Source organism: Rhamphochromis longiceps, linkage group LG5 (genome assembly GCF_057381845.1).
Source record: "Rhamphochromis longiceps isolate RC_006_pf linkage group LG5, R_longiceps_female_GT1.1, whole genome shotgun sequence".
Lineage (NCBI taxonomy): Eukaryota > Metazoa > Chordata > Actinopteri > Cichliformes > Cichlidae > Rhamphochromis > Rhamphochromis longiceps.
In genome coordinates this window covers 24,751,918-24,764,465 of record NC_140561.1, presented here as the reverse complement: position 1 = coordinate 24,764,465, position 12,548 = coordinate 24,751,918, and the positions used below count along the sequence as shown (strand labels likewise).

Genomic DNA, 12,548 nt, shown 5'->3' with positions numbered 1-12,548 from the left:
AAGTTTACGGCTTTAACTTTAGTTTATGTATACTTTTTCTAAACGTTCTGGGGAAAATGTATCATTAACTGAACCATGGTTGCATTTATTCATTGTGTGATAAATGTGTCCCAGTGGGACAGTTTATCACCTGACTGTGTCCTTGATTTCAAACCTGCTCTGTCCAGAGATATATGGAGCCCTGCAGACTTTCACTGCATCACATAAGTCAACCTATGTTAAGTCTTTTAAATATGTTCAAGGCTGACATGCAGTCCATATGCACTCAGCTTTCTGTGCTTCATGCACACTGCAGACTGGTGGAAAGGAAGCCTGTGGCTTTAAGGAAGGCGGAGCCACTGGGTCGCCAGTGTAGTGAGCCTATAAGAGATAGCTCAATACAATAGACTAGTAGACTTATCTAGAAGTGTCACAGTAATGCCTGAGTGTCGCCAAGTCTTTGGCGACCTGTTCCCGATGCAACTGAAAACTGACGATTACAGATTCAAATCGAACCCCGAAATAAACTGAGGCGCTGCATTTTACCAAAGAGGACTTTAGGGGTCAGTCAGCGGAGAGAACTGCGAAGTGAATTAGGTGAGTTCAAAAAGTGAATTGAAATGTCTGTTTAGAGCCACTGTGTGGATCCATGTCTTGTCTGTCTGTTGTTTTGTATGTCGGTGCCAGCACGGCAGACACAATTGCTTAATGCAACTTGAGATCTTATTCGGATTATTTTTTTTATTTCATTTTATTTTTATTTCTATATCTTATGGTTGTTTTTGATTGTTTTTCACTGACAGAGCCGTATACTAAGAGGAACAACTTAGTCCAGAGCAAAATGATTAAAAAACTTACAATATAATAATCTAAAAAAAAGAAAAACGGAGGGAAACGTGTGAATATGTATCTCTATGTGTTTGTCTATACTGATAACTATAAAGGATACGTGTTTTATATTCTTTATAGGTCTGCAATGGCACAGAAGTTATATAATCGTTCTCTTTAATTCTTAGGCTGCAATATTAATTTAGGTCTTTTCCTCTTAAACAAAAGGGAAATACAATTCACTGTGTATCATCATTGCCAAATAGCTGACTGTGTGTTGTGGCGTGAGTCACCTGCCTGCTGGAGGGCTTTTAACCATTATTATCTCAATCCGGTAAAGTGAGGGGGGTGTGCGCACTGTTTGCTTGCAGCACAGGTAGAGCGAGTATGGTTGCTCGGAAACCGCTGCAGGGGTGTCGTGAGCGGGGTGTGAACTCCTGTCAAGGCCTGAGGGTGACGGCCGTAAGCTTGAATTCAAGGCAAACCGGTGGTGTTTTACATCACTAGGAAGCTCAGCGGACCCCCTCCTTTCTCGAGCCCACTGCCACTGAGTTGTCTTCGTAGTTAGCCTTGGCTTGCCTTCTTATTGTATAAACAGATAAGTCACATTTGACCATAAGAAGGCCCACATTCTCCAGCCGGATTATCTGATTTAACCGACTTGGACATCTGCATGACTACATCATTTGTGTAATCCTGTTGCCTGTAAATGCTAATATGGTTAACCGCCAGGATGAACTGTCTTTGCACCTGTTGCAAGAGGAAGCACAAGCCCCTGGGGGTTCATTATCAAGGATCATGTTGCTTCCCGTCCCCGCCGAACCGAATCGATGGCCCTGGCCAGGGGGATTGCATGCCTTCTTGGGCAGTTTGGCTCAGACTGATGGCTCAGGCTTCCTGTTGTTTTAGAGCTTTGTTTCGCTCCAGCTGTCAGGCTAGCACATAAATATGGCTCATAAGAGACCAGGAACGAGGGAGCCGTGTTCTTTTCAGTCATCACTCCTACATTGTCAGGAGGACAGTGTGGCTCTAGCTGTGCATGCACCTCTTTAGTAGTTTCCAGAAGAGATGATTCTGAGTATGCATTGTAATCGTGTAATAATGATGTCTAATTAAACTCAGCCATGCAACAAAAAGCAACTGCGCTCACCCCTGATGCACTATTTTTTAAGGCTCATCTAAAACACATTTTATGACTTTCTAGGCTTTCTCCACTTGAGACTGAAACCCAGTTGAAACATTTAAACTCTGTTTGAGGCCATTTATTTTGCATTTACTCTATGTATGCCCCAGAAATATTAGATTACTCCCCCTTTGAATAATGTACACATTGTTTATACAGCCCTGACACATAGTTGACATGACACGAGCATTCGGTTCATTTGGCGTGGGGGCGTTCTTGCAACATCAGGTATATCTGTGGTAACAGGAGGAGCCCCCTTGAACTTTCCTGTTCAAGAGGAACAGGATTGCAAAACACCAGCACAGCACAGTCCAGTTTTAAAATAAACTAAACTTATTAAGCGACACAGTCTGTAGAAATTGAAATTCGAAAGTTGGTTACACAGTTCACACCCATGAATGCAATGCTGAACTCAGGCTCATGGAGTTTGCAAGCCACAGGTGAAATGTAAAGCTCAGTACCTCTCTATAGGAAAAGAAAAAAAAATGGGTGTATTTTTTCTTCTTTTGTTTTCAGCTGACACAGCTACACCTTTGTACTAACACGGTAAATAAAATGTAAAACATGAAGGGTAATACAACTTTTTCATAGCATGTTTTGACACAATGTGTTAGCAATGACTTTAATGAAGGTCCTGTTCTATTATGATGCAAGATCTAAATCGTATGTTAGTAACACCTGTGTTTACCTTCGATTTCATGTCAGAATGCTTTTGTGATAAAGTAGTTCTACACTGGTTCTCCAAACCCACAGCAAGTGTGTTTACATGCCATTTAATTCAGGTCTACAAAAGCAGACATGACCAGTAGTGACCTTTTCCACCATCTATTGCTTTCATGCTTTGAATGAGGAATACTGTGAATAGAACATTTTGAAAGGCACGTTCTCCAGGTGTGCTCGGACACCAGTGTCCTGAAGGCCATAGGAAATTGTTGTCACCCAAAAGCCATTATTAAATATCTGGTCTAATGAGAATCACCTGGCTCTGCTTTTAGAGCGTTTTTAGTGTCCTATACGATGATCTGTTTCACTTGACCTACTTTTGATTTTATTTTATTTTATTTTTTGCCAATTCATTCATGGCTGTTTTTTAATATAGGTACACCAGAAGCAGGGGCAGCCAGCCGGGCGATCTGAGTGTTTCCTGGCTTTGATGCGACCCGAGGGTGCCTGGAGCATGTCCACAGTGGGCCTGACTGCCCAGGAGATCTCTTTTCCCATAGAAAACCCCTTTCTCCGGGGCAGCTACTGTCACAGCATGGCTGGATCTAAACCCTCCTGGCGCGATCGCCATGTACTGGACAAGTGAGTGTTGTGGTGCACTTCATTAGAGAAAGACTTTAGAAAGGATGTGCATGTCATGTTGAAATTGCATGGTTCAGGTTAGTCTTACATTTTCTGTTAATTTCAATATGTCACATTTCTGTGACGAAGCACTGCTGTTCTGAAACGTCATTCTTCTTTTCTAGCAGCTTCTACTTCAGTATGGACAGGGCAAACATAGATCACAGCTATCGTGCCCAGCAAAAGGAGCCACCTCCAAGTTATGAGAGTAAGTTAAATATCTTTATTTCCTTTTCTTTCTTTTTCATACAGGATGTACCTTTTAAACTACACAAATGCTGCATTGCATGAATTCTCTTTCATTGTTTGTTATTTCACATACTGGACATATTGTTGTAACCTGAATATTATAAAGTCAGTGTAGTATTATAGTATTCGATTTTTATTGTCTTTAATTTACTTTAATTATTTATCAATCTGCCACTTGTCTGATGGTTATTATTTTTTCAACTTACTTTTTTGGCAGGACATAAACACAGTCCCAACTCACAGAGAATACTCTCAAAGAAATCCCGGCCTTCCCAACTCTTCCTGTCCTCCAGCAATGAACCTTCCACCCCAAGTCCTGCTGATGATGACCTGCTGATGAGGCTGTCATTTAACGAGTTGAACAGCCCACCACAGACACCTAGCAGATGCTCTAAGCCTCTACCCCCTATTCCCCCACAGACAGATATCTCCCATGAGCAGGCTATGGACAGTGAGGTAGAATTTTTCACAAGTTCAGACGACAGCTGCCGCCTGGTGTCTGATCAATTTTCTAAATCAGCTTTTAGAAATCCTCTATCTCACCGAAGGAGCTTCAAGGACTGTGGGCAGATTAACTACGCTTACTACGATGGGCCATTAGGACCGCAAAGCCCGCAGCAACCCCAACAGCACCATCAGGCAAATCCTCCGCAGGAAGTACGGGAACAGTATGAGCAGCAGCCACAGGAAAGACCCGCTCAGAGGAGGCTACGACGCTCTCTCTCTGGACCAGCTGGATCTTTACACAAGCTGCCACGACCCACATGCCCAAAAAGGTACCCCAACAATATGGATAAACAAGAGGTTCCCCCTCCTATACCTCCACGTAATGTCAAGACAGATTGCAGGCGCTGGTCAGCAGAAGTCTCATCTGGGGCTTACAGCGATGAGGACAAACCACCCAAACTGCCTCCAAGAGGCCCTCTGTCCACAGGCAGCTCCCGCACTCCCAGCCCTAAGAGCCTCCCAACATACACTAACGGGGTGATGCCCCCAACCCAAAGCTTTGCACCAGATCCTAAGTATGTAAGCGGTCGGAGTTTACAGAGACAGAACAGTGAGGGCTCCCCATGTATCCTTCCTATTATGGAGAATGGCAAGAAGGCCAGCACCACACATTACTACCTTCTGCCTCAGCGGTCTCCTTTTGCAGACTCGCCTTGTGACTGCCACACCAGAAAGAAAGCACAGGTGGATTTTGTTTGAAAAGTTTTTGTGGAAGTAATAGAAGACTATACTGTACATGCGCAAAACCCACTTGACAAAATGGTGAAATTGGACACCAACAACCTTTTAAAACTGCTGCTTTTACCTTTTTTCTTTTTTCTTTTTGTAATACCCCTTATGTATTTTGAACACACAGGGTATTTGCGCACTGTGTACAGTTACTGGTAATATTGAAAAGATATTTTCTGTGAAAACCATGTCTAACTAAAGATTGTGGGCAAAGTTCAACAGTCTATAGCTTATTTTTTTAAAATATATTTTAATTTTATGAAATTCAATATTTTGCTCTGTTTTAGTAAAGATGTGGTACGGCCAGAAAGTACAAGCGGGCCTTGTACCTTGTGTGCTCAGTGTTTTGTGTCTGATGTGGTGTGGATGTTTTGTGAGATGCACTGGGGCTTTTTGATGGTGCTTTTGCATCTCACAAGGGACAAAAAGGTCAGTAATGTAACCATGTATCACTTAATATATGAAGTCTAAATACAAGCCCGATGAATTTATAACAAAATGAAGGATTCTAGCACGTGCCGATTCTGTTTGCTATTATATCAATACTGATATGGGTTTCGCGCCTTGATGTAGTGTCAGTCTTACTCAGGCTGACTACTTCAAAGTAAATTTGTGTTGTGTTTTGTTCTTTGTTTGTTTTTTCACCCCATATGGCACATTGTCATGGTACATTTTGTACCAGTAGGTGGGTTCATTACTAGTAGCTAACCATATTTCTTTTGGATTGTCCAGTGCAGCTGAGTATGGTGTAGCGTCTTGAGTGTATTTGTGTGTGTATGTGCAGTGGATGTGTTTGCGCATATGTGCATGTGAACAGCAGTTGGGAAAAGTGTTTAATTAGTAAAGAATTGTCAACAATGCTTGTTACTGTGCAACACTTGTTAGCAGTGCCCGCTTTTTAGTAGAGCCTTCTAAGAAGTGCACACATTTGATTTATTTCTGTCAGTCTCCAGATCTGTTTTATTGCACAGGAACTGGTCTGTTGACTGTCAGTGAATGTGTGCTGTTCTTCCAATTGAAGCTACTTCTTTTTCTTCTTTTTTTTTCTGGTCAAGCTGTGAGTCATTGCTTGAAACACATTTGCCTCAAGTACTACCTCACTTTGATATTATCCTTATACCTTTACAAACTCCCTGCTTTAAATTGTGTTCACAGGTGAAATTTGAAATTGTAATCCACGAGCGATGAGGTAACGGCTCCATATGTGACCTAACACTTGTAGGAAAAGACAATGAATTCAAACGCAAAATCTGTTCTAACCGAATATCCTAATATGGAGATTTTAGATGAAATAGATTTTAGATGAGAGATGTTTGACTAATCTGTTAATACAAATGCATTACAAAGACAGTACAGGGTTTACCTACCTGACACAGACTTTCCTGTTCTGCACATGCATTCCTGCCTTACATGATTGCAGTGGGTGTGGTCTGAAAGACTTTGGCTGCTGGCAGCCTACAAAATGTATGATTTTTCTTTTTTTTTTTTTAAATTGTTGTACATTATCCACAAGGCGTCAGGATGATATAGAAAATGTAGCACATGTATTGAAGTAACCCTTGGTATCAAACACGGTGTTCAGTTTGGGAAACAAATAACTGCTAAGGTCAATCGGTCATTGAAGTATCTTTTTTTTCTTCTCTTCCTTCTGTTCACAGATCTTACCAACACAATGTTGCTTTTGACTTAAATGTTTGGAAAAATGTTTACATCATACACAAAAAAACAAACTATTTAATCTTAAGGTATTCATATGTCTTATTAGAAATGTTAAAACAGAATGAAGACTAGTTTATCAAGAGATAACACTCTGCTGTGGCGAAGACATGCACTGGGAGAGTTCAGTATGCTGTGTACAGTATTTAACAACTCCATTTGTTATTATGAATAGTTGATAAGTATATAGTCTTTAAAAAGAAAGCAATAATAAAGTGACTTATTTATAAGCTTGCTTCGTCCTGTGTCTTGAACCTGTCAAGAGTGAACTCTCAACTCAGCTGTTTGGCCTGTTTTATCACCCACACGCCCTCATGGTGTACTTTATTGTGACTGGCTTCGATCCAAAGAAAGAAGAGTGACAGGTGTACAGTAGAATGCCTTCCTCTTCCTGGTTATAACTAAATTTCCTCCTGCACGATTGCTTCATCGTTCCTTGGCAGCGGGCTTTGCACCCACTGCTTTTAAAGCCCTTTTAACACTGTTACAAGTGTTTTATTCTCAGTTTGAATCCTTGTGGTTAGGCGTGGAGCCAAAACCACAGTGAACCCCATTAGAGGTCAAATAATTACTAAATGAGCCACAGTTCAGCTCCAATTACAATACTGGCGGAGACCTTAGTGATTTGTATTTCTGCTGATTTGCTTAAGACAGTGACTTCTCTCAATGAAACAAAAGGTGACAGTTTAAGTTAAGTTGTCTAGGCCACCTGAAAACCTTTTCACTTGGTTCTTGCTTAGGTGAGTTACTAAGCAACAGCATGCATGTTGACTATAGCTACCAAAGAAAGACTCACTGCGCTTTTAAAATAATTGCTGGAGGCAAGAAAGACAAAAAAATAGGTAAATTAACAGGAAGACCGGTTTGCATTCAGATTGAACATAGTTTATTAATCGTATTCTAAGATCCTTTCCCTTTAGTGGCACTACAAGTCACAAATGCATTAAGTCATAATGGACACAAGACATATTTCTCTCTGTAGCCACAATTTCATAGAAACTGGAACAAAAGAGATCCTGAAAGTTCTATTTTTTTTCTCTCCATTAAATTTCAACACCCCATACACAAACATACAATATGTATGGCTTATCTTTCAGTTTCTCATCAAATACATTTCCTGCCTCAATTAATTAAACTCTGGCACTCTGGAGGCATTAATGAGTGAAATAAACTAATTTCTGTGATAAAAATATTATGATTTTTGTAATTATTCCCTTAATTGCTATACAAATTCTACTTTGCTGGTTACACTACAGTTCTTTGTGTTAAAGAGCCCATATATGTTTAGGTGTTTCTGTAGGACTTCATAGGTCTACACTATAGAAATAAAAAGTAGGAATGGTCATATTGGAGAAGTGCTGATGATGCAGTATATCTATAGCTAGACTATCCACAATCTCATAAGAGAGGATGGAGAAGTATGGATTGTGTGTCTTCCTCTACTCCATCACACAGAGGAACGCACATACACACACAAAACAAAAATCATGAAGCTAGACTAAAAAATAAGTTCCATTGTTTGCATTAACTTCATGTTTAGGCGTAACTTTTCTTATCGTTTGCTGTGAGGTGATTTGTAAATATTTAACTCGGGCTGCAGTGCTGCTGGTTAAATTTTATTCAGGTCACAGTACCTGTGTAGGAAATATAGAACATCAAGCAAAGGTAAAGAACTTGCTCAGTGTACCACCTCTATTGAGGCACTAGGTGGAGACAAAACCAAATCAAGGGCTTATCTCAAAAGAACCAAAGTTAAGTTTGTTTTTCTATTATGAATCAGCTGCAAATACATGCAAAAGTAGTTTGATTTCCTTTCTATGAAAAAAAAAATCTTAAAATTCCATTAAAGGCCATGGTCTGTGTCTCTTTCTCCTTTGACTCTTCAAAAGCGAAACACTTAAAATAAGCACATCTATGCCATCTAGTGGCAGGTGACTGTGGACTGCAGAGCCCTAGTCTGGATTATTTTCTTGTTGGGGTGTCAAAGTTTTTTTGTTTTTTTTAATGGATAAAAATAGAGATGCTGTTTAAAAAGCAAAAACGAACAAAAAACAGAAGCACCTATCTGATACAGTAAAACCATTGCATAGATACTGTGTAACATTTTAACTGGACAGATGTTTAACAAATATGCAAATGTGTGTATTTGAATGCTACAGAAAGCATTTTTTGTGTTTCACTACTGTTAGATGTTAATTGTAACAAGCTCAATAGAGATATATCATAGAGTATAAGCAGTAGCTAGCCCATATTGCATATTGTTTAATAACACTAAAGACAAAATTAACTTGTTATTTAACAAAATTATCTATAGATGATACAGTGCGTTTCTCAGTTTGTGCATTCAGAAAATGTAGATTTTCCAGGCAAAAACTTCAGGTTAAAAGAGATTTATTATTATTTTTACTATTTGAACAGTGCTGAGAAAGATATGTCAAGATAGGATAAAAAGAGAAATGGTGCTCCATGATATGTTGGTGTGGAAAATAATATACGTGCAAAAACATATGCATTAAATTTAAGTTCTTATAAATAAATGATAAATAGCAAAACAACTTCAAAATGTTTTAAAATTAAAAGATGATAGTTCTTACTGATCTTTAAGTAAGATTATTAGCGATTAAAACAGTAACTAATTGCTTAATTTTATATAATATAGTGAATATATCAGTTTCTAAATGTTTTCTGATCTATAAGTGCCTGCCAGTCCCAAGTTGGAAATTCCTGAAAGACAAAGTCAAAAATCATATTTTTAAACATTGCTGAAAAAGTTTAAAATAATTATTGCATTATTAATAACTAATCATAAATAATTATTATAATAAATCTCTGAATATGATAGTAATTAGAGTAAGACATACGTGTATCAGTGAAGTCAAAGAAATCTCCCTCAAGAAAAGACAATCTTCTCCTCTGAGAGTTGCTCCTTTTCCTAAAAAAGAAAAGGATGCTTGTTTGTGTTTTTACTCAATGAATGAACACAAAAAGCGATTTTTTTCCCAGAGTACATTACAGGAAAACGCGCAGAAGGCATCATAACCCACCGAGTATACGTATGTCTCCTTTTGAAAATGACAGCGATGACGATTATAATGAAGAGCAGGAGCGCTACTGCGAGTGAGCCAAACAGTGCTCCATAGAAACCTGGACCTCGGCGGAAAAGGTCACATTGTGGACCATAAAACTGCTCCAGGCTGGTTTCGTAGCACCTGGGTAAAATTCAAAAGAGGTTTAATAAAAATAGTTTTTACAAAAAAAACTAGATAGATAGATAGATAGATAGATAGATAGATAGATAGATAGATAGATAGATAGATAGATAGATAGATAGATAGATAGATAGATAGATAGATAGATAGATAGATAGATAGATAGATAGACAGACAGACAGACAGACAGACAGACAGACAGACAGACAGACATTTTATTACCTGCAGACTGGGCCTGTGTAAATGTCATTTAAACATTCTCCGTGTCCATTGCAGTAATCAGGGTTTCTTTTGCATGGTCCAACACACTGCCATTGACCATTAGTAATCTCTTCAGTGTAATTAGCAAACTGAGTGCAGTTAATAAAAGGCTTCAACTCTGTGATATCTACAAGATTTCAAAACATATATATATATTCAACATACTATAATGTAAAATAAACAGGACAAATTTAAGAAAAATGAATAAAGAATGGCTGATTGTGCTTTACATTTAGAACAACATACAACACACTTACTAGTAATGGCAGGTGCCTCAAAGCTGAGATCATTTAACTCCACACTTTGATTACCAAAAGCCAAAGAAATTTTGTTGAGGTTATTTTCATTTTGTAGGATATTCTTCAAAACCACACTAAGATGAGTGTTAATAAACTCGATTTGAGTTTCATTGTTTTGATACTGATACTCCGCCAGGCTCTTTGCAACAACACTTCCTTCACTACAAAAAATGGTAGAAATGTTATGAGAAAACAGCTATCTCTTTCTTAAAAGGTAATAATAAATGTAACAAATAGTTTAATAAATGTTGAAGGAAATTTACCTTAATTTGATTACTTTAACTGTTTTATAGGCCTGGGGATCTGCTTGTCTACACAGGCTTCTGAGCTGTAAAAAAAAAAGGACAGAAGGGATTATGCAACATTTCAGATAAAAGATTTAAATAATTTTATATTTTTTTGTATTACAAAATACTTTGTAATACTAATTAAAAATAATAACTCATAATATTGAATATGAAGAAAATTATCTGTACCTGTGCTTCTAATTTGTTGATGAATATCTGTGATTCAGGTGAAGTTAAATTAAGAAAAGCCTGGATAAAAGTGACGTTGAATTTGAAAGTAATGTTTACTTTGCGCACGGGTGCAGTATCTACAAAAAATTGAAAGATTTTAAAAGCCATTTATGACAACATTTTACCTTGGACATGCAAAAGTGGGGGAGAAAACACAGATATAACGCAAGAAGTCAAAATATCAATTTATGTAAAAGGTAATGAAAATATATTATTTTTAAGAAAAACTATACGGAAATGAAAAACCTCACCAATGATTGGGACAGTGTTGTTTTCTCCATAAGAACATGAGTCTCCATAGGCAAAATCTTGGCACACAATTGTTGTCAAAGAGGATGTCAAATTTGTGGGGAGAGTAATTGATGAAGAAAAACTAACTGTTGCTGACGATGTAGGAGAATTTGTGACAGAGCCTACAATTGTTGTTTCACTGGTGGATGTATCAGTTAAATAGGTCACAGATGTGGTTGAAGAGGAGAAAGAAGAAGATGTACGGCTGGGAACAGTAGTACTTGAGTTAGGTTGTAAAACTGTAGCTTGTGAGTCAGGAAGTACGGTTGTCATTATCTCAGAAGCCTGAGTAGTTGTTCCTTTGTTCTCTGTTGTACTAGGGCCTGTTACCAGTGCTTGAGTACGTTGTTCAGTGTATGTTGGCGTAAAACTGGTGGTTTCTGAAGTAACTGTGGAAGGAAAACTGGAGGAAGTCTCTGAAGTTGTCACCAAAACAGTTGTTGTAAAATGGTCCATGTTGGTAGATAGAGTAATTTCATTGGTGGTGACTGATGGGACAGACTCTGTAGACTGTGTTGTTCCTGTTTGGGCCATTGTTGTAATAGAAGTTGTTGGTGATTCAGGGTGTGCGGATGTCATTGTCTCAGAAGTCTCAAGAGTTGTTGCTTTGTTCTTTGTTGTACTAGTGCCTGTTACAGCTGTTTGAGTACTTTGTTCTGGGGATGTTGGAGTAAAACTAGTGCTTTCTGAAGTGACTGTGGAAGGCGAACTGGAGGAAGTCTCTGAAGTTGTTGTGGAATGGTCCATGTTGGTAGTTAGAGTAATTTCATTGGTTGTGACTGGTGGGACAGACTCTGTAGACTGTGTTGTTCCTGTTTGGGTCATTGTTGTAATAGAAGTTGTTGGTGATTCAGGGTGTGCGGATGTCATTGTCTCAGAAGTCTCAAGAGTTGTTGCTTTGTTCTCTGTTGTACTAGTGCCTGTTACAGCTGTTTGAGTACTTTGTTCTGGGGATGTTGGAGTAAAACTAGTGCTTTCTGAAGTGACTGTGGAAGGCGAACTGGAGGAAGTCTCTGAAGTTGTTGTGGAATGGTCCATGTTGGTAGTTAGTGTAATTTCATTGGTGGTGACTGGTGGGACAGACTCTGTAGACTGTGTTGTTCCTGTTTGTGCCATTGCTGTAATAGAAGTTGTTGGTGATTCAGGGTGTGCGGATGTTGTTGTCTCAGAAGTCTCAAGAGTTGTTGCTTTGTTCTCTGTTGTACTAGTGCCTGTTACAGCTGTTTGAGTACTTTGTTCTGGGGATGTTGGAGTAAAACTAGTGCTTTCTGAAGTGACTGTGGAAGGCGAACTGGAGGAAGTCTCTGAAGTTGTTGTGGAATGGTCCATGTTGGTAGTTAGAGTAATTTCATTGGTTGTGACTGGTGGGACAGACTCTGTAGACTGTGTTGTTCCTGTTTGGGCCATTGTTGTAATAGAAGTAGTTGGTGATTCA

General features: G+C 38.7%; 2 protein-coding genes across 4 annotated transcripts; one reads left to right on the top strand and one right to left on the bottom strand.

Moving 5' to 3' along the window:
* The first annotated feature begins 387 nt into the window (after positions 1-387).
* Positions 388-6,324, top strand: errfi1a (ERBB receptor feedback inhibitor 1a). 3 transcript variants are annotated; one of them, XM_085406794.1, is made up of 4 exons: positions 388-576; positions 3,090-3,295; positions 3,463-3,542; positions 3,801-6,324. In XM_085406794.1, the coding sequence occupies exons 2-4, from the start codon at positions 3,144-3,146 to the stop codon at positions 4,787-4,789; spliced, it is 1,221 nt and encodes a 406-aa protein (XP_085262920.1). In that variant the 5' UTR covers positions 388-576; positions 3,090-3,143; the 3' UTR covers positions 4,790-6,324. The 3 variants fall into 3 exon arrangements, with proteins under 3 accessions (XP_085262920.1, XP_085262919.1, XP_085262921.1); XM_085406793.1 differs by having other exon boundaries at positions 3,460-3,542; XM_085406795.1 differs by lacking the exon at positions 388-576 and having other exon boundaries at positions 3,235-3,372.
* Positions 6,325-8,930: 2,606 nt separating this feature from the next.
* LOC146670083 (uncharacterized) lies at positions 8,931-12,151 on the bottom strand. The gene is made up of 8 exons (XM_085407958.1): positions 11,074-12,151; positions 10,781-10,899; positions 10,568-10,632; positions 10,263-10,465; positions 9,967-10,132; positions 9,580-9,744; positions 9,397-9,467; positions 8,931-9,259 (listed from the first exon to the last, which is right to left on the bottom strand). Exons 1-8 carry the CDS (start codon positions 12,149-12,151, stop codon positions 9,210-9,212), a joined length of 1,917 nt encoding a protein of 638 aa, XP_085264084.1. The 3' UTR covers positions 8,931-9,209.
* Between the last annotated feature and the right edge of the window lie 397 nt (positions 12,152-12,548).

What these genes read in the sequence shown, in the direction of transcription:
- LOC146670083 (XM_085407958.1), bottom strand. Translation starts at nt 12,151, where the DNA reads ATGGACCATTCCACAACAACTTCAGAGACTTCCTCCAGTTCGCCTTCC. An exon ending in TCAACAAATTAGAAGCACAG is followed by an intron (nt 10,633 to 10,780) that starts GTACAGATAATT and finishes TTTTTTTTACAG; the next exon opens with CTCAGAAGCCTGTGTAGACA. An exon ending in CTTTGACTTCACTGATACAC is followed by an intron (nt 9,260 to 9,396) that starts GTATGTCTTACT and finishes TTTGTCTTTCAG; the next exon opens with GAATTTCCAACTTGGGACTG.
- errfi1a (XM_085406793.1), top strand. Translation starts at nt 3,144, where the DNA reads ATGCGACCCGAGGGTGCCTGGAGCATGTCCACAGTGGGCCTGACTGCC. An exon ending in GATCGCCATGTACTGGACAA is followed by an intron (nt 3,296 to 3,459) that starts GTGAGTGTTGTG and finishes CTTCTTTTCTAG; the next exon opens with CAGCTTCTACTTCAGTATGG. An exon ending in GCCACCTCCAAGTTATGAGA is followed by an intron (nt 3,543 to 3,800) that starts GTAAGTTAAATA and finishes CTTTTTTGGCAG; the next exon opens with GACATAAACACAGTCCCAAC.